The sequence below is a fragment of the Doryrhamphus excisus genome, chromosome 2, assembly GCF_030265055.1.
Source record: "Doryrhamphus excisus isolate RoL2022-K1 chromosome 2, RoL_Dexc_1.0, whole genome shotgun sequence".
In the NCBI taxonomy this organism is placed as follows: Eukaryota; Metazoa; Chordata; class Actinopteri; order Syngnathiformes; family Syngnathidae; genus Doryrhamphus; species Doryrhamphus excisus.
This window is the reverse complement of record NC_080467.1, coordinates 14,466,727-14,488,193: the sequence shown is the minus strand read 5'-3', so window position 1 is coordinate 14,488,193 and position 21,467 is coordinate 14,466,727. Positions and strand designations below refer to the sequence as shown.

The window sequence follows — 21,467 nt, the reverse complement described above, 5'->3', positions numbered from 1 at the left end:
GGTTAAACTCTATGGCATATCTGGTATAAATTTTAAACAAAGTACAGGCAACTTCAGTGTCAACCGAATGCAGCTCACACATCATATTCGATTACCATCCAGTGTTTCAAATATGAATTACACAAAAATATGCTCTCAAAAAATGTCAATAACATGGATTATCGACGAAAATATGTTGTCTTAACAGTCCTAGGTGGCTTTGTTAGTTGCTTTCATAACTTTGAAAGTTCCATGTCATAGTGTACACTGAACACATCTGCAGGGTAATTAACTATGCATTTATCATATTATTCATGAGGTCCATACTGTTGCCCAGAAGTTGCGTTTTTCATTATTGATTTGCCTCTGACTGATAAATGAGAAGTGAGTGAAAACAGATCATCGTCAGGTTTCTCCACAAAATGTTTGTTCACTGAGTCAAGGACAAACGACACGTACACACGGAACTTAAACAATAATGTGTCAACACATACTGCCCAGATCATCAATCATTTGGTGCCAGACAGTTATCAATCAATATTAATTATGTTCAAAAACAGAAGCTGTTCACCTCACCAACATGCAAACTAGGCTGCACAGAGTGAAAATTCCCACTCATCCATTTCCCAAAAAAAACAATAATATACTCACATACTTTCCCAAGTTAATTAAATTTGTCATTTTAATCAATACCCTTCTGAAGTCTTAAGCCACCATTGGTTTGTTATATCAGCACCCATTATTGACAGTGGTCATTGTAAAAGAGTAGCTGGAAGGACAGAACGTATTACTTTTTAAAAGTCATCAGTTGCAACGGCATCAGTAAAAGTGTCAAAACACACCAAAAAACAGGTAGTAGTCTAAATTGTAGTACTGCACTGTACTGTACTGTACAAAGCACATATTAACCACCATTGGGTAGATAGCAGGTGATTCACTACTGTACAACCGTAAGGACAGTTGTGATTGCTGCTGCACAAGCTTGAAACAGACCTAATGATCTGAGGCATTTGAATAATTCAGGAGACAGATGCTGTGGAGATGGGTTAAAGCTGTGGAGGAGATAACGTCCTGGTCATCAACTGTTTGGGAAAACAGCTGTTGAGAACACAGTACTTTCATTGCACCCTGAAAAAGAAGCTAAAAGTTGTAAGTAGGTTATAGTGCTAAAAGTTTAATCCAGTTTAACAGATGCCTTGTTAAAGTTGGCATAAAAACAAATGGAGAGGAATCCTGCAGCCCCATCCCATTTCACTATTACAATCCTATTGTTTTTCTCATTATTGTGCTCCTGTTTATCCTGAGGCACAAGGATCCTGTCAGTAATTGACTGAGAAAATGAAAATGTCTTCTTTTGTTCTGTTGCTTTTTTTTTTGGTAAACAAAGTTCCGTACATGGTGTTGTTCCCAAAGCTGTATTGTTTTAATTAGAAGTAAGCACCAAGCATCAAGCATCAAGGTAACAGCAGCTTCCCACAAAAAAAGTGTATTCCCACACTTTTCTCGATATGTTTAATCCTAAGAATTATCTGCATCTTCCTGTAATGGATTAAGGGTTTCATGATTTTCAGCCCTGTTGTATATGTAATAGGGCAATATATCCCGATTTTTGTTTGATTAGTAATACACAATATATCCGCAAGGGGTACATTCCAAGACCATTCCCAAATTAAAATCTTTGACTCACGACTCCAGCCAGGGAATCCTTTATTCATCTTTATTATGTGTGTGTGTGTGGATTATTTTTCATAGAACACACACAAAACAATGAACAACTTTGTATCTGTCTCCTTTCTTCCTCCTAATAACCAATGTACGCCACACCCTGATGAGGTGTTCAAGTGCACTGTGCTTTTATTTTATTTTTTTATTGTTTATGGCTGCAAAGCAACCCTTGTCAACAAAAAGAAAGTTGATAGTTGTGTCAGAACGTTGATAAAGAAGGGGAGTCGAACAAAATAGTGTTCGCGTGGCTCTTCCGTCCCCTCCCATCCTCCCTCCAGTCGTTATCATGTTCACCAACAAGTCTTCAATAGAGATAACACAATTATTGTCTATGAAATCACTGTTTTGGTTCATATTTCTGGGAGTCTGGAACAGATACATTGGATTTATATTAGTTCCTATGCAATCGCTTTGGTTTTCGTACTTTGTCAGACCTTTTGGACTGTATCTAAAATTGTCTCAGATGTCATTAACCAGAGATAACATGCAGGTGAAATGTTTGAGTACACTTTGCTCTCCTCACCAGCAACGGGAAACCAGATCTGCTCTAATTAATGGAGGAGGAAGCAAAGACGACAGGAGTGTCAGCAGGAGTGCAATAGGCCTGAGGCCTCTAACATCCAGCTGTCTGGTCTCATGGAGTTCTTCCATGAGCAAGCTCTCATTGTCGCCTTCAAACACTTCACGTCCTGCCTATAGATTCTGTACTGATCTCAGAGATGTGTGTTGACACATCCTCACCCTCCTTCACCCGTTCTGTCCCGAGGGGAAAACAGATTCTCACATTCACACAAACCTTGTGAGCAACATGAAAACAAACCCATGTATACCTGTACTTGCTCTCTGCCTTGATGTTCCTTTAAGATTGATGTTTAATGCTTAAGCTCATCCCACACATTTGCGCATAAAAGCAATGTTTACTTTGGTCTGCAGCCAGTTTCTTATGCAGGGTGAAATACACAAAATATTCCATAGTATCCGTGCTACCAGTTTTTCACAAATTGTTGTATTCAGACATCAGTTTTATCAGTTTTATATTATTAATTTATTTTACACACAATGGGACAGAAGAGCTCATTACACAGTGAAATCCAAAAGGCACAAAAAATTCACATAATGAAAATCTCATTATTTATAGGCCCAAGTGGTCTAGACATGTAAATGAACAGACGTTTACATAAATCAGATTAAGATGCACCAGAGCACTGAGATCTGCTGGTGTTCTAACCAGGCATAATTAAACACTTAACATCCAATCAGCCAAAGCATTATTTATTAAGCTCCCAATGTACATTTATTTTGCGTTCATGTCTAAAAAATCTGTAAAGACAGTCACCCTCCCGATTAGTTAGCAGTAAACTAGTTTTGTCAATTATTCCCCACAAAATTGCCTGGGAACAGCTACGCGTCAGGGGAAGTATATTTTCAATTTGTGGTGCACAGAACAAAATGTCTCTAGATGCAAATGAAGAAATGTGAAATGTGCAGAGTAATTAAAAAATGTAGGATTCTATGCAAAGTGCAGTATATTATTTTAGGAAAGATACCAACCCTTCATATCAGCCCATTCCATGCATGCGCCTGGTAAAGAGGGGGGAGCAAAACTACAGAACAAACATAAGGACATGACAAGCATACAAATGACCATTTGATACGAGAGGAGAGACCAAAGCAGATCATATTACAAACATTGTTCAGGGATTTTGCAAGTGTCTTTGTGATTTCCAAATTTAATTCCACAAGAGGATGTTCGGCTCTTTGTAATGTAAAGTCAACGTAAGCTCATTTGTACAAGTGGGGGCTGTAATGAGGCCCATCCTGACTTCTGCTGACATTTAAAGACAATTAGACACTAAAGAGATGCATTAAGTATGTTAACAGCTTCTACAACTGGTTCACTAAAATTTACACACCCTGTGTGTATATATATATATATATTTAAATGCCACCATACCAAGCCCTTCATTTCAAACTCAGCTGGATTGTTTTCCATTATAGTCATCTATAGACAGAATAGATGTCCAATATGTTCACATAACATATAAAAAGAGACCTATTATGCTCATTTTAGGCACATTGTATAGAGTTGTGGACTGGAGCACAGAAAGTTTTCTACATCTTATAGATTCTGCACCTCTTTCTGCAGTGTTTCCATGGACTTCCTGTTTGTTTAATTGACTCCATCCCTTGCCTTCCTCTAGGTACGCCCACTCCGCTGTGATTGGTCGCACTCTTGAGTGCTCCCGAGGACTTCCAGATATGTAGGTCCGCGTTAACTGAGTGCAGCCCATATGAGGAAGTCTGGATCACATTGATATCAGTAGAACTTGGTGTTAGTAAAAGCTAGCATGCAAAACCGTTCTTTCAGGCCTCACTTCCAAATACACAAACCTCTTAAATTATGTGACGCTTTGGCAATGTAATAACATTTATAGATATGGGAAGTGGAAAAAAGCATAATAGCACCCCTTTAACAGTTATTCCACTACATTATTGCAGAAAAAAACATAACTGGGACGTTGAATAGGCTGGATTAATATAAAACTCACCAAGCACCTGACCTCATTCTACATCATAAGTGGAAGTGTATGAATTAACATTTAAACGTAAATTATGGCTGTATTTTGACATATAAAAATGCACCTGACCATAAAATATGAGTGAAACTATGAAAAAAATGTGACTAGTAGTCACTAGTCACACTAGTAGTTTTTTTTTTTTAAACCACAACTTAAAAGAACACAAACAAAGAAGGCTGGGGTGTAAAGAGAAGAACAAGAGCACATGGAAAAGATGAATGACAGTGACAACAGCAGTTTATCATCCCAGCAGCCCATCTGAGGGTAGCGGTCAGGGAAAATGCCATCCCCACACTCCCCCCAACACTCCTCTGTCAAGGTCGAGTCATATTGGAAAAGAAGGTAAGGATGAGACAAATGAAAGTGCAGCGCCGGGGCAAAGGCACACAGGTCACTCAGCCCCTCAGCTAAATGTTAGCCGGTAAAGCGACACCATTGCAATTTTGGTTATAGAACCACAGGGTACAATATTTTAGTGAGAAAGCGCAGTGGAGGTTTTTTATTTTTTTTGATGTGATGGATGAATGGTGCAGAGCACCAGAAAACAAACAACCTAACATCAGTTTGTTGTAAAATAAGGCTATGTCGATCAAACATCGGAGCAGGTTATGTATATGTTTAAAAAAAAAACATTATCATGTGTTTACAAGGCTGACAATTTAGCATAATATTGGAGGTGGTAATTATAAGCTGACACAATGATAGCATCAAATTCCCTATTATAAAAAGTCACTATGAATAATGCTATCTATCTGTTGAATTTTGTTATTTTTAGTAAAGACACGCCACAGTCACTGACAGCATCAGAAAAAAAATGGAAGTCTTGAGTTGACATGTCAAGTTGACAAGTGTACATAGACAAAACACCTTTGACCCCCTCCCCAGGAGAAATATTTCACACAACGCAGTGATAACAGGACAGAAACTCACAGATTTCTCGGAAAAGTCAAGTGATAAGAATGTCAGACTTGCACTGGCCAAGCATTGTTGGACTCATTCAAGGTGGAGAAGGGTGTGATTTGAACTCTCTGTTCCACATCCAGATGTTCCTTGTTGTCTGGCTCTGAGCAGGGGAAGGATGAAGAGTGGATGATGAAACTCCTAAGCAGGACATGGGAGACTGGGAGACCATCCGAAGCAGTGGGAGAAGAAAATGTGGCTTTTTTTTGGCAATTTTGCCTTTCTTACCAGTATCCAATAGTTCATTTTCAACACTGATATAGGCAGCAGCTGTTCCCGCATACTGTCAGGTCACATCTTGTGTAATAAATGAACACATTATGTTTCTTCGATTGGTCTCTACAGAACAGTAATTTAAAAAAATTATGACTAATGGCAAAAAAATATATCTACTATCAACAAGTAAGACAAGTTAGTATTAATAGATTCACAACAAAATCAAATTAAATAATCTGGAATTTGGAAAGCTGCACAAACATCAAGTAAAATGCAAAGTATGAAATTCTAAATGAATATCATCAGTGAAATTATTAACCGACAAAGCTTGTTGCTGTGTGGAGCACTTCATCACCGCCACACTGATATTGTTATGCTCAGAAAAACGGCCAATTGATTGGACGATATTCTCAAACATCCCTAAACAGAAATAAAATACAAAGACTCTAAATGTCTAAATAACCCCAAATTGAAACCCACAGCATGTCATTTCATTCATGCATTTCTCTCATAAAAATTTATTAACAAATAACCCCCAAAACACCCTTAAATAACTTTGTCTTTATTACGTCAAAACTTGAATTTAGCATTTTGGTTTTGTCCTGTGACAATCTTTGACATCTTTACATAAGCCATGGTGCAAAACACTTAGGCTTATTGCTCAGATTCCAAAGTGTAAGAAGGTAATCAGATGATTCACCAGATAAGATTTTCAAACCGTATGAATTATTTCCAAAGTACAAAGCCCATTATTAATAATTGACAGTGATTAGGAACATGATCTAACTTTAGAAGCAATGCTGACCATGTCATCCTGAACAAGTTGTCTAACATTCAAGAAAATCAGAAATTCATTTGAAAATAGGGAAAAAATATTCTCAGAAAGCACCATAGTACCAAATCCTGTAAATCCTGCTTGTTGTCAAGGTCTTGTGTAGTTAAGCCGCTGTCGCAAATGGGCTAATGGAGCTAAGTCGTTGTAAGGAACCAGACAAGGGGTGTGTGCCTTTGTGTGAGACATGCTCAATTTCACAGGTGAAATCCATTAAAAGCTTCCTCTCAATCGGCAAACACACCGTCTTTTGCCTTTCTGTTTTCCCCAGGAGCTTTCACCATTACATCTAAATTGTTTAGCCTTCCTCTCTTTACGCCCTGTTGCTTTCATTATGCAAACACTACAAAAAATATAGTTGTGTTTGCCTCGTAAAAATTAAAAAAAAAATCCAGTCATTTTTTTCCAGTTGCACCTTCCATCTAAAGACCAATATGCTGACACAAACACATTTTGGAAAAGAACACAATGGATTTTCAATGAAAGCTGCACAATGAAAGACGGGCCCTCACACAGTGCTGTGTTGCAGTAGACTAAACATAACTATACAAATCCAATTCTGGGTTTGCAACATACACTAACATATAAAATATACACTCCCACCACTGTCTGAGGCTCTGCTGTCCAGTTCTGCTCATTCCAAAGCCTTCCTTTCTTTTCTAGCTTCTACCCAGCCAACATAAAGAACAGATAAATAACAAGCTTGACACGGGAGGTGTAAAGTACATTTCTAAAACTTGTGTTAACGATGACAAGAACAAGGAATGCTATTTTTTTTACAGTACAAACTGATCCAGACAGACCAAATGCTTTTGTTTCAACCAAAAATGAAGGAAACCAACCTTGAACTTTGCAAGCATTTCCCCCCATGCAAAGTGGCCTTGAGCAAGTTACAGAAGCTCTAGGGACAGCAGGGAGGGGGGCAAAAGGTGGGGCATCAGGAAATGATCTCTTCCGCCCTCTGTAGCCCCGCATTACACTGTTCCACTTTGTTTGTTTGATTAGCAAGGGACTAAGCGATCAATAAAGTCTTTTATGGGACTCAGCCTATCACTGTAACCCTACCTATCCCACAGACAATTATGTGATATGATCAATACGCGTCAGCAATGGGATATCAGCACTTCTTGTGACGATTTTGTGGCAAAGGTCCGAAAACCTCAAGGCCAGTGCAAACAAACAAAATACAAACAAATCTCCAAAGCTTCCTCCCATACGTCACAGGGGTGCGTATTATCTGTTTCCTTTGGCAAAGCGAAAATATGAAGCTGTTTATATTTCCTGTTTGAAAGAAACTGCTGTTTTAGAGTGTGTGTTTGTGTGTTTTTGTGCATACAATTGGGGGGTTGGAGGTGTCCACAGGGGGGATGGGAACTGCTTTCCCTCTCCCCCGGAGCACAGTCCAGATCTTAATCTATTCCCAACCGCAGGAAACAGCCACAGTCAGTCTAGCACCACAACAGCTCAAATTAGACTCTTGGCTAAAGTACTGTTGTGACAAAATGAAGTGGGCAGTGCCATTACAGACCCAAGTGATGAAAGGCAGATGACACTCTAGGCCTGAAAACAAAAGAAAACAGATTAACAAATTAACAGTAAGAATAATTATTAGAGAAGAAATATAACACTCTTCTGTTGTCTGGTTTGAAGAGAACTGCAGGGGAGATTTTCAGCCATCTGGCTTGTCACAACAGAGTGGCGACCTCCTCTTTCTCATCTCTCTGTGGCGCAATGGCGCCCAGCAGAGCATGGCTGGCTCTGGAAAGATGCAGGCGCCATAGCCCTCCATGCCCTTGCTAATGAACCCAAAACAACCACCATGCAGATGGAGCCCCCTCAGAAATCAGATGGCATGCATAAGGGTCCATGATTCTTTCGACTAATGGAATGGGGGAAAAAATGGCAGCATGGTGCTAACTTTCTTCAAAGTGATGAACAATGGAGTCTTACACTTAGACAAGGCATGAGAGTTACAGTATATGTAATAGTAATTGCCTGGATGTCACAGAAATTGACATAAGGTGAATGAAATGCTGTCATCATGACAATAATAAATGTTTATGTTCAAATGTGGTGGAATAATCACAAACACTAGCCCACCTGAAACACCAGCATAAGTTTGGCGAAAAGTGGAGGATGGGTGTTGTGTTTTACCGCTTGTTAATGCAAACAAGCATTTTACGATGACATCGATGCTGACATCGTGCAAGTTCGGAGCGAGAGGCACATTTATTCTTACACCCAGTTGGTCTTAACCATCAAAAGATCAAAGATCAAAATTAACACACACAACATGACACAACACAAAAGTGTTGTCCGCCATATACAGACTAAACAAAATAAGGGTGCCATAAAAAATATCTTACATTAATAACTCAATTGAAATTACATTGTTGACTATGTCTTTCTTACCCACAAGCACAGGAATTGCAGTTTGTTGAGGAAAATGTGTGTGCAGAAGCTGTGACATCCCATCACAAAAGTTAGCCAAGCTACACCCCTTTTTGAAATACGAAGCAATACATCCTAAAGTAGGTGAAAACACACGTATCAGACATATACAGCATGTCGGGGGCTGGTTTAAATACCCTGTCCGTTGCATTTGTAGTATGTACTTAATGACTATTGGCCTAAACTAATTCAAAATTCATGCACTGCCCTATAGAAGCAATTAACTGTATCTGTTATTTAAGTTTGTGCGAAACATTCTGTGCTAACCAGCCTCGGGAAGACTAATAATTGTTAATTCATATGACACATGCCAGCAAATACCGCCTGGATTTTAACACCTCTTTGCTGAGCTTCACTGACATAAAAAGATCACAAGTAGCTGCCAAAAAGCTTCTAAAATCTTGACTCACGGGTTTGTAGCAAGTTGCTTGATTCCGAGGGAATATTTATTTCTAGGTCAGGTGGAAGACAAGACTGCCCTTCAGTTTTTTTCAAAGGTGAAGTTGCCTGCTGCAAGGCTCCCCTCTTCATGAAGTTGAGTGACCTTGAACATTCCCTGCAGCTAAACTACTCTGTACTCCCCTTTAAAAGTAGAACTAACCACAACATCAAATGAGTTGCGAATTGCGAATCTAAAAGAAGATGGAAACCCAATCGGAACCATTGCACAAACATTGGCCAAAGCCAGTACACCCATTTGGAATGTCCTGAAGGAGCAGAAACCAATGTTGCACTAACTGACATATGTCAAACAGGTAAACCAAGGAAAACATCAGCAGTTGATGACAAAAAACGTGACATCAGCGACACGTATCACAATGTACAGCTCACAGAAGACTACATGTAAAGAAGTATATAGTCCATCGGATGGCTTTGTGTTCTCTGACCAGAGCCCCAGAGTAGTTAATAATTCCATGCACCGGTTTCAGATATTAATATTCAACACAACCTGTTAGCCCGCCTCATAAACACATTATGATGGGACTCATCCAGGCGGGGAATCCATAAAAGTTACATGCACATGCGTCATGGCCAATTATGCAAATTAAATGATGACATCATCTACATTCTCCTACAACCCCTAAAATACATAACACTAAATACAGCCAAATAAAGCAATGAGGCAATATACTTTTTAATGGGCCACTGTAAAATCAAAAGTAGTTGTCCTTGTGACAAAACCATTTTTATTGCCCTGAGAAACAACAGAGCAGCCAGGTATGAAAAGGTCAGCACACACATCTAAGAAGTTACAGTGAGAAATGATTTTCATTGCCCCAGGAGGAGATTTACCCCACACAAAAAAGGTTAGAAATCCTGAGCTTAGACCTGTTCCCTTCTTGTCAATCCCATTAGCCTCTAGTGACACAGCCCCAGCTGTTCAAGCCAGGATGTGTCCCTAACAAGCTCCATTAGCAGTATTACCTGCATCCGGCGAGAGCCAGTGTCAAGGGGTCAACAGTCGACCAAAGGCTTGGATTAAATTACCCCTGGGGAAGGCCAGCATGGATGTTTGTCTATAGTAGTGACCTCCCTTTCCCAAGTAGAGATTATTCTTTCGTAGTAAGCATGCTGTCTTGTTTTCTGCTTTATTCCTATTCACTGATCTTGTCTGCTAACATGCAGTGACCTTTATGATGAGCTTTTAGCTAAATGACAACATTTTGTTGCTTTTGTACACTAACAAAGTAAAGCATTGAGGAGGGGGATGTAATGGTCATGTTTTGGTATTGTTGCAGGGTGTTTTCATCATTCCCTGTGTTTGTTTAGCCTTTAACCAAGAATGAAGAGCAGCTTAAGAAAAAAACAATTTCATAATATTCAGCTCCTACTTCTACTAGCCCGGAGCAGCCAGTATTTGTGGTGGAAGGTGGACAAAGAGGAAGAACCTCTGAGTGGAAGCAGCAGGCTCTGTGTGATATCTGGAGCCCTGCGGAGTGCTGAAAACACTTGACATGCGTGCACATGCACACGCATACCAGCAGAAACAAAGGCAGTGAAGCGCGCGCACACAGACACCTACCTGAGTCATCCCCGAGGTATTCAAAACTACCAAACTACCACAGAACCAGTGAAAAAAAATGGAGCTGAGAGTCTCGTCTTTCAGACACAGCCTGAGGCGCCGGATTCAGAATACTGTATGTACAGTACACCGACTTGTAGCTTTGATGCAGCTCTGAATATCAATGCTCATTAGTGCTCCTCTTAAAACCTTGAGGTTAAGGTGAATGCTTTTCTGCCTTCAAGAGTACGATCAGGGATTTATCCCACCCAGAAAAGAGGTCAATTTGGCTGCTTCATTGCAAGCACTGCATTTAATGCTGACAGAAACTCACACCAACATACTAGTTCTTAGATTCGGTCTCATTATTGCTACCAAAACCATCCCTGCATCACACACATTGGAATATCACCACGATCCCTCACTGTGAACTGCAAGGATGCATGAACAGACATTTCCCCTTTTCAGCTCCTTGCATGGACAATTCCAACCATTATCTATCCAGCCCTACTCTGATGAGTGCTGAGTGTGCACTGTTTTTCCTCATGTTTACGCCACTATTATTGGCACAGTCACATCGGAATGTCAAACCGCAGACTTTTTTTCTTAATAACCTCTCAAGAGTCTCATATGCGGGATTGTAACTAGAAAATGCTGATACTGTTAATGAGGCATCCAAGCAAGCAAATGCATTTTACTTATTACTTCCGCAAAGGGCATGTTGTTATTTGTAAGCTCGATTGAGGCTAAATAAATAAATAATAAAAAATAAGCAAAATGACATCGTCCCAACCGCCGCTTCTCTGTAAACACTAATTTATTGCGGTTAACTGATTCCAGATAAGTTTATTTGTCCAAAGTAGGCTTCCTTATATATAAATCGAGTTTGCGAGTCCAGTTTTTTCATAAACGTGTTAATGATGACCTTCTCAACATGGTTTTTAACATGCCAAATTGAAATAACACCCCTAAAATCACTGTTGCACTCCATTACCCAATATGGTAGATATAATAAGACCTATAAGGCATAATATAAACTGACACATTAGCATTACTGACACCTTGTGACCACTGGAGAATACTACACAACGTCTTTGAATGAGTCTTTTAAATGTTGTATTATTATGCTTGAAAAGATATGTAAAGATGCCCAAATATGCATATTTATGACAAATATTACATCATATTCATATATCATAACTGTGATTGAGTGAAGCCACAAAATTCTAAGTGGTGAGGGATTACTGTACATGCCAAATAAAATTCTGTCATTATGTCCCATCACTGCCACAAACATATTCCAGCCCTTTTTCCTCCGGAAAAAGACTGTCCAGAAAATATGACTGTACATTGGACTAAATTCAAGCATATATAATGAAGACCAATGGTTCCAAGTAATGTTAAAACACAGTTGTTGAGGTTTGTAAGTGCTGTTATGGTGGATTAAAACCTGTTCCAATTCCACACTGCAGTGGTAAATGACATTCAAGACTGTGCAAAACTGTCCAATTAAGACTCTTAACACTTTTGACAAAAATGTTTGATTGCCGTGTGCACACATCGACTGCATATCATAGGGAGTGTTTCTTGGAGAGACTTTAGTGGCGCCACCAGGAACGAGAAGAGTGACAAACCATATGAGCAATTTCTGAGGTCATTTCTGAAAACTCTGACCATAGATTACAGAAGAGGTGGAATTCCAGTTCAAATTTCGTTAAATGGCTCTTCCAGTGTGCTGTTTAAAGGATATAGTAAAACAGAATGAATGCTGTGTTGGTCCTGCACTGAAGCACATACTGGAGTCAATGCCAACTATTGAAGGATCTTGGTCAGAAGTTCCTATTAATGGCAGCAAATGGCTTATTGGAAAACTTCTGTACATTCAACTAAAGTCCACTAAAGCAGTTTAAAAAGAACACCCTGTGAGTCGAATAAACTGTACAGTGACTTAATTAACTGCAAGGCATAATCACACAGACTTGTTTCAGAAGCAATCAATCCCCATTGAAGTTCAGCAGTTGAGAAGTTTTGTCTATAGAAAATAATGCAATCGCTCTGCTTGACCTCCTCTTCATTTGGTTGGGCCACCAACTGTGTGTTAAAGCACATGCGCTGACCTTTTCCTTATCATAAATCATGATGTACTTCTGTTCCGCTGCCAGATTTTTGTTTAACCAATTTGTCACTGAAGCCCCCCCCCTTGCCTCCGCCCCTCTACTCTGGCTGCAGATTCTCATAGTGGGATTAGTGGGCGGATCAAAGTGTGCCATCCCGACCTCTTGCTCGCCTCATAATCATAGGAGTCTGGAGCTTTGCGGAACAGATAAGTCAAGTATAATGGTGGCTACCAGGAAAAGAGTGAGAGAGAAAAATACCAGCTTGAGAAAACAAATGAATCTGTAAGTTATTTTGTCTACGAGCAATGCAAATTACACAATCATATACCAGAAAAAATGACTTTGGAAGAAACTCATCGGAATTCAGCACAGGTCTAATTACAGCACCAGATATGAAGTGAATTTTTAACACTTATCAGCTTCTTCATATCATGGATCATTCTAGCGATGGAGGCAGACACTGTGACGCAAAACACACTCAAACAAATAAGAAAATAAATGAGCTGCTATCACTTCATGAAAACAGAGAACTTTCAACAAACAAGAATTGTTGTTTAAGGCAAATGGTTCTCATATATATTAAATACCATTGAGAAACTAATATTTAGTTACCTATGGAAAAAAGCACTATATGAGTTGCTGGGACCAGCATGAATATATATATAAGCACATATGGTGAGGGGTCCGCCCCACTATTTGAGCAGTACTGCCTGAAACACATCAATACAATGGCTGCCCTGGTTGACTTCCCCTAGTCACTTGGTATGATGTCATTGCCGACAGAGACTACTTGCAGAGCTGGGGGAAAGTGGATGTGGGAGGAGTGGAAGTGATAAATGGAACGCAACATCCCTCGTTCACTTTCAGCCCAAGCAATCATGGTTTCACCACTACAAATATCAAACCCTGTTTGATGCTCATTGCTGCCACCCTATGGATGTATTTTCTTGCACCACTGCAATGCATTGTAGTACAACTCTTGAGTGTCCATCTGTGTTGACTCCAAATGGACGGACACTTATGATGGCGGCAGGGATTCCCCGCAGGACAAGTGTCTGACTACCTCAGAGGTGCTTCTGTACTCTTGACACTTGTCCGTCTTGGGAACATACTTATACCGTGTTTTCTCAGGAAATATACCCAGCCACCTAACCTACACTTAAGTCCAATAATTAGCCCACTGGGGTACTTAATAATTGATACAGAAATGGACCCATAATGTATCCCACGGTTCAGTCCGGATTTTGGGGTTAACAAGAGTCAAGAAAAACGTCTGCCAGTCTTATTTTACCACTGTGGTCAAATGAACTTCCTTTAGCAGCCAATGTTTCCTCATGCTGGCTGTGGAAGCGTGGTTCTGCTGAAGCGGACACGATAGAAACTGAGGCGTGTTACTAAAAACCTCTGACAGCATGTCCACTTGTGTTTGCTTTATAAAGACAGACTGTTCTTTGCCATTTACTGAGAGGGACGATCTTCATCGAGTAATTGCTCATCTACACTGCAACCTGTACATCGATACAATACAAAAGTATTTGCTTTTGATTTTGGGACTGTTCCATTCTAGGAAAAACAATTTTAACTGAAAACCAATAAACATAGTGTGGTTTTGACAGGAATTTGGAGCCTGATGATATGACAACTAAGCTGAAGGTGGACGCTGAATGCTGTAGTATGTGAGGACAGACGGCACAAACATGTTCAGTTACTGTTTGGCCATTTGTGTGTGTGACAATCAAAACAACACTGGCGGAACACAGCGCTGTTATAATCATAAATGCTACAACAGTTTTGCAGAAAACTGCACATTTACAACCACTACACTGCTTGGTTACTATCGTCAGTGTCAAAGGAGCAGATCCTTTCGCATAGTGGACTGACCTGGAAGTGTAAGAGAAGTGAGACAACATGGAGGAGTGTAGAGTGCAAAAGGTTATGCACACATGTGCACACACACTTTAAATCCAAATGGGAAAACTGTAAATAGTTCATGGTGTGATATTTATAAATTGTCATTTTGATGTAAAACAACATTTTGATGTGTTGGTCATGATATTTGAGATGTCAAAGCTGTTTTTCTACCTTTTTTTAAGTTGGGAACAGATATTTCCCTGAATCTTGCCTCTGTTGTACTGCTAATTGCTAAACAACAGGGAAAAAAGTAAGAAAAGACAAAAGAGGGGAGCCCAACCTTTCTTTTAATAGATTCCATGTTTATATAGTCATTGAACACAATATTCTGTGTGCAGTGAAAAGTCAATCATAATGGTCTAAAATGGTCCGTATTGAAGGAGTTGAATTTTGAAAAATGGCTGGGATCGGGTCGAGTGATTGAAACAAATGTGGCCAATATTGAGCACATAGTGTACACGCACAGGTTTCGTGTTTACCAACCAAAATTACATTTTTAATGAATTTATGAGAACACAGTATTGGGACATGGAACACCATAAACCGAGGACCACGGGTACAGTATGTTTTTTTTGTTTACTGCAATTTCCCTAACTTTTGTGGATTATTCCCAGTCTTATTTGTTTGGTGCAAGACGGTGACTTTATATTGTAGTCATGGGTGAGCAAATGTGTTGACTTATTGATTATTTTTTATTAAATGTGTTGGTTACCATTGTGAACTTGGGAGAAGCTGTTGCATTCTATGACTATCCAATCATGCTTGAACTCACACTATCCAAACAGGTGTGAAGTGGGTACTAAGAACAGCAGTAGGCCTAGTACGAGTATGCCATTTAACAGTAAAACCTTTCAAAATGCAGTTGTGTAAATGACTTAAATTACACTTTGGAAAAATACAGGGCAAAACTCCCCAGAACCCGAGCACAACATCCCCAAGCATCTTCCCCTGAGTTCTATCAAAACATTACACCCATCTGCTCCTTAAAATAGCCTATTTAAATCTAAACCGAAACAGCAAATGCAAATGTCGTCTTTGTGCAGATGGTCGTATTTACTTCCACTTTCACTCAGTGCAACAGTAAACAATATTTGACTTCAAGCAAAGATGACACCTGCCATCACATGGTTGATAAGAAATGTGACACGGGGAAATGATGCATAATTTTATACAACATGATGGTGTGCAAGGGTGTGACTTTGTTTTGTTTCTTCAGTGCACGACTTGAATGGAACCTGCATATTTTTAACCATACAATTAGAGGTGTAGCTCTGCACTGGGCTGTGGGCAATGAAGTGGGTGCATTACAAGACAAAAAAAACATACGTTCAAAGTGAATTAATGCAACATCAGCAGCCTTGACAAGTGTGTGGCACACGTCACATAGGGTTACAGACTCACCTGTGACATCTGAGGTCTGAAATTGATCTCCTTCAGGTCCACAGAGCCAGGAGAGAGGTTGTGCAACATCTGGCACAGGAGTACCCCATCACGCAGGGCCTGTGCCAGGTCGAACACGGCTGCCGAGGGCCACACGACCCGGTGGTTCGGGGGCAGGACCTTGCAGTCTATCAGCCACCGCCCGCATTGCCTCCACTCCTCCATACCTTCTGCGTTTGCACACACAATCACACAAGAGTCCACTACGCGGTGCTTATCATCCACTATGAAGCTATTTCACAACTTTGCGAATAAATGCATGTCAGCGTGGGGATGTAAAGAATACCAGCTTTCACTCGTTTTTCCTCCTCTTCATCCTTCAAAAGTTTCCCTCGCATATCCACACTTCAGATGTCCACCATGAAACGTCAGTGGCGGTGACACGCAAAAACAGCTGATTTGACATGTATCCACTCACGACCGCATGGAAAGAAAAGCCCACATCTAGTTAGGTTCTTGGATTCAAAGTGCAGGAGGCGATCCGTCCTCTGAAGAGGGGAGAGGCTGAGAAAAAGAAAATCAAAATACTTCCACCGAAGGACGGGAAGACTTGAACAACGCGCGGCTCCTGCAGAAACATCCAAATGAGTTTGTCCGGGTAGGAGTTACTTTGTTCTCCGCTTGGAAGCACCGCTGGAGGACCTTCTGGGTGTTTTCGCCCTCTTTCTCTTTCTGTTGTGCCTCCCCCTCTCCTCGTTTTCCTATCGGACTATGTTCCAGTCCGAAACTCCTGACCCCGGACAAAGTGCATCCACTTAACCCGGAGGTCGAACGTGCTCTTGAGCGGCGCTCCGATTAAAAAAAAAAAGCGTCTGTCCGTTGTTGACACTTTCTTAAGAGAAGCGTCTCACTCCATGCATGGAAGTGCATTTGTGGTCATGTGTTTCAACGGTGCTGGATGATGCGCCCTCTGGTGGCCGAAGCTCAGTGCTGCACGGTCAAGGCTGCATGGACGTTTTTAAAGGGACAATACAACAACAATAAAAACACAATTTATGACTTATCTTTTTTTTTATGTACTAGTATTTTTATGGCATGAGTCAGGGATCTCCAACTGTCATCATTTATGCAAAGATGAGCTATTTGTGCTTTATTTTTTATTTTACTAAATTATAATTTAAATTATTTATTACACAGATCTCCACTCGTGCTATTTTATGATAGTTTGTCATTAATCAGAGGCATAATATCTGAATTGAACAGCTATAAAAATACAAAGGTGGTAAGCTACTCGTACCTACCTGTTGGAGACCCCTGGAATAAGTTACAATATGTCAGGATTCCCACCTACAGTAAATGTAATGGGAACAAATTTGTGAGAATATCCTCCATCACCAAAAAATACAGTACAACCTTGGCAAAAGTTGAATCAAGGCAACTGGACATGTCAGCTTTAATCCAAAAGGCTTTTTCAGTTCTGCATGTCAGACTTTTTGGATTGGAAAATAAAGTGCATTCAACTACAAGAAGTCAAATGTCCGCTTAAAATAAATAAAACTTTTGAAATGAAATGAAACTTCTTCAATAGATAGACAGACATCAGTAGGCAAGTGCATCTCTCTGATAGTCAATAACTGTAGATAGTCTATCAGCAGACAAGTACATCTATTTGCCTAATAGTCTCCTCCTCGTCCCACATCATCCAATCATACCAGAGGAAAAGAAACATGCAGTGCTTGGGTGTGGATCTGTGCATGCACACTAGCCAAACGTGCCATACTTTAGGTGTAAAGTGAGCCAGGGACGATTCCTGCACCCCAGCATACTCAGAAATTTTGCCTTAAATTGTATACAGTATAAATATAGATTTTTGTTTTACCTACCTCTAGGAAAAACAATACTGCAGCAGCTATAAATCCAGCAGAGGGTGCTCTCTCACAAGTCAGTTCCCTCAATATGTTCCAGCAGGAAGATACTTTGACAAGAGGGGATGTTGTGTAATCGCGTATTTACTGCACGCCTGTAATTGTTTCATAATGTGTGAAAAGAGCTTGTGCTATTTATTTTGTGGAAGGTATCATTTCTGTGTGGTTAATCCAACATTGATACAAGACATGCAGTTGTAGGTAGACGTTCGTGCAAACGAGAGCAGAGTTACTGTATGCATCAGTAGGATGCTATGGTAAATAGATGCAGCTGAACAGGAACAAGAAGAGAGGCTGTCTATGTGTTGTATCATGGGGTATCCTCCTCGAGTTGTGTGTGTTGCAAATCCTGCAGCATGCCTCGACCAGCTGGAGAGTCTTTAGAGACTTGTTGCTACAGCGAGACAAAAGATAATTTCACAATTTCTACCCAGGATTTGTACAAGCATTATCATTTTTTTCCAGCAGATATAATAAAAATTGCAAGTAAAATTATTAAAAATGTAAATTGAAATGAATAATTGAGCTCGGTCAGTGAAATGTATAATATATTTTCTTCCATTCCCATGTGCTCTACTAATATCTGGAAATAATGTACATCATGTGCAACATTGGTCCTCTTCCTTAGGTTTTCAGCCACTAGCTCTTGTTAATAGAATTGTCACATTAGGTCAATTAATCACTTGATTGCCACTAACATCAATATGTCACATGGCTACCTTGTTAATGCCTTGTTGTCACGTCTCATTACTTTATCAACTCATTGCTTCCACCTCCTCCATATTTCCACAGGGATCTAATACACTAGCCTGATTCATTTCCTGGCATTAAACAAAGCACCACAGAAAAAAAAAAAACTATTTTGCTTGTTTTGACCGTGCTCGTAAATTCTAAAGTTGAATCTATACAGATCATTGCAACAGTAATAAAAGGCAATGCTTTTAAGATTCACATTGATTTGGATGTTAGGATTGTAATAAGGAGAACATTGTGACTTTCAAGCTACCACAGAGTGCATTATGTGGCAAAATGGTCACTGATGAAGCTGTCCTTTGTAGAATGGTTGATGGGTGGGTGAATGGATATACAGTGGTAGTTGTGGATGGTTTAATGGTCACTAAACAACAGCCCGAGTGTTTTTAGTGACACTAAAATTTGTTCAAAGAAACAAATCGGGAAACTTGCTGGGACTGTTTAACACAAATATAAGTCAATAACTGTACTTCTAGTTCACTACAAGAACCTTCCAGCATCTCTGATACTTTTATTCCATTCTATTTGACAAATTTGTGTGTTTTATGTTGTATTCTTGTTTTAACCGATGCCAAAGTATCAGATAATGAGATTTACGCATTTGGAAGAAGAAGCCTGGGATGGCCCAAAACGCTGGGTTTCAAAAAGCATAGTAAAACTGCCTCTTTGTGATGTCACAGAGGGCCGTGCTTCCTTATATGGGCGTGGCTTTAAACTCTCTGCCCTGCCTCAAGCTCTGCTACTATGTTCACAAAAAAAGCTCAGACAGAAGTTATTGTATTTGGGGATTCCCAGCAAGAGAAAAATATTTTCATCTGTCAGTGGTGTTTCACACAAGACTGTTTTTGTGAACATGAACGTGAAATATTCGCCAAATTGTTGCCAGAGCCAGGGGTGGCGCTCTCTCACCAGGAAAGGTGCATTAATTTCTGACACATTGTAAGTCCATGCGGTGTCCTCACATCCAGTTTCTGAGCTCCACCGCACCAACCGCACCTCTGACAAAGTGTGTCCAACAATGGGTGCTATCCCTCGGGCAGGCTTCCCCTGAGCTCCACCGCACTAGCGGTGCTACGTACATTACCACCCTTTAAAAAATTCTAATAGCATTATCATTTAGCACGTTGCATTGCCTTGTTGAAGACTGCAGATACAAAACCTTGCCTCACGGGCGGAGAATATCAACTGCATGGTTCGTTTGCATTCTTATGCTCTAGTGCAATGGTATGCTGAGTAGGGAATCATACAGTCCAAACAGCACCTTTCTTTCCTTTTTCATAAAAGAGGTCCATCCTGTTGACTGTGCAAAGCTTTAAACCGGTAACACATTTCCCCCTGAAATGCCATTTATTCTGACCTAGAGGTCTGCTCTGCTCCTTCAGGTCAGGAGCCTCCAACTAACACATTTAACAGGAACAGTGTTTCATTCATGGTCAGACAATTCAATGTGTTTCCACACTACTGCAGAGTTATGGACGGATACAGAAAGGCATGCATAACTTGTATAAAGAGCCTGTGAGCAACACACCATGTTGCACCGAATTGATCTATGAGCAGTGGTTGGGGAATGTCTATGGACAAAGTAGATCCCTTTCCCTGCAGCACTCTGCACATATCTATTCACTAGGATGGGCATGGCTGTCATGAGTCTATGGCAGTTTGTCTAATATTCACTTTGAAACACGGTTGGGATGTGGTATGTCTCTCAAAAGCACTCTGGGCTGTAGACCATTTATCTATCCATCCATGCCATTCATTCATGGATTATATGTCTATACCTGTCACTATTTGCATTTGAAAATAAGGGACATTTCCCAGATGATCGGACGTGATCAGATAACAAAGCTGGTTTCAAACAATTTCATACAATAATTATTTTTTTTAGCACGTAGACCTCACAGCTAGGAGACCAGGGTTCAATCCCACCCTCGGGCATCTCTGTGTGGAGTTTGCATGTTCTCCCCGTGCATGCGTGGGTTTTCTCCGGGTACTCCGGTTTCCTCCCACATTCCAAAAACATGCTAGGTTAATTGGAGACTCCAAATTGTCCATAGGTATGAATGTGAGTGTGAATGGTTGTTTGTCTATATGTGCCCTGGGATTGGCTGGCGACCAGTCCAGGGTGTACCCCGCCTTACGCCCGAAGACAGCTGGGATAGGCTCCAGCACCCCCCGCGACCCTCGTGAGGAAAAGCGGTAGAAAATGAATGAATGAATGAATGAATAATTATTTTTTTGTAGTATATATACATGTACTGACTTAGGTAATAATAGAGTTGATTAGGCACAGCACTGATATAGTGGTTCCTCGCATATTCGTGACAGCTGTGAAAATTCATAGATTTTGGTCAAAAATAGTTAATTTTTCCACCAGAATTCGGGTATCATTTATAAATGTAGGTAACGTATCAGTGTTAAAAAAGACCCATCATCTGGTAATCCCCTGCACAGAAAGTGCACATGAAAATGCGAGCGAAGAGGCAAGCAGCCAACGCTGTACTATGCAGAGTACATAATGCAATGAAATGTGTAAATGGTCTTTGAGATTGGCTGATGGAGCCATGAGATCACTTAACCTTTCAAAGACATTTTGGAGATGTGACATCTGCCTAAAATATGGCATATCATTTTAGCAGG

The 21,467-nt window shown here is 40.2% G+C and overlaps 1 protein-coding gene across 11 annotated transcripts in view; it reads right to left on the bottom strand.

Annotated features, from left to right (window-relative positions):
- vav2 (vav 2 guanine nucleotide exchange factor) overlaps positions 1-17,089 on the bottom strand; it is a 157,092-nt gene extending 140,003 nt beyond the window's left edge. For all 11 annotated transcript variants that reach the window (XM_058050475.1, XM_058050490.1, XM_058050495.1 and 8 more), the window contains exons 1-2: positions 16,499-17,089; positions 16,174-16,382 (exon numbers count right to left, since the gene is read on the bottom strand). In XM_058050475.1, the coding sequence (XP_057906458.1) occupies positions 16,174-16,382; positions 16,499-16,550 (261 nt within the window). In that variant the 5' untranslated portion in view covers positions 16,551-17,089. The remainder of the gene's footprint in view (positions 1-16,173; positions 16,383-16,498) is intronic.
- Between the last annotated feature and the right edge of the window lie 4,378 nt (positions 17,090-21,467).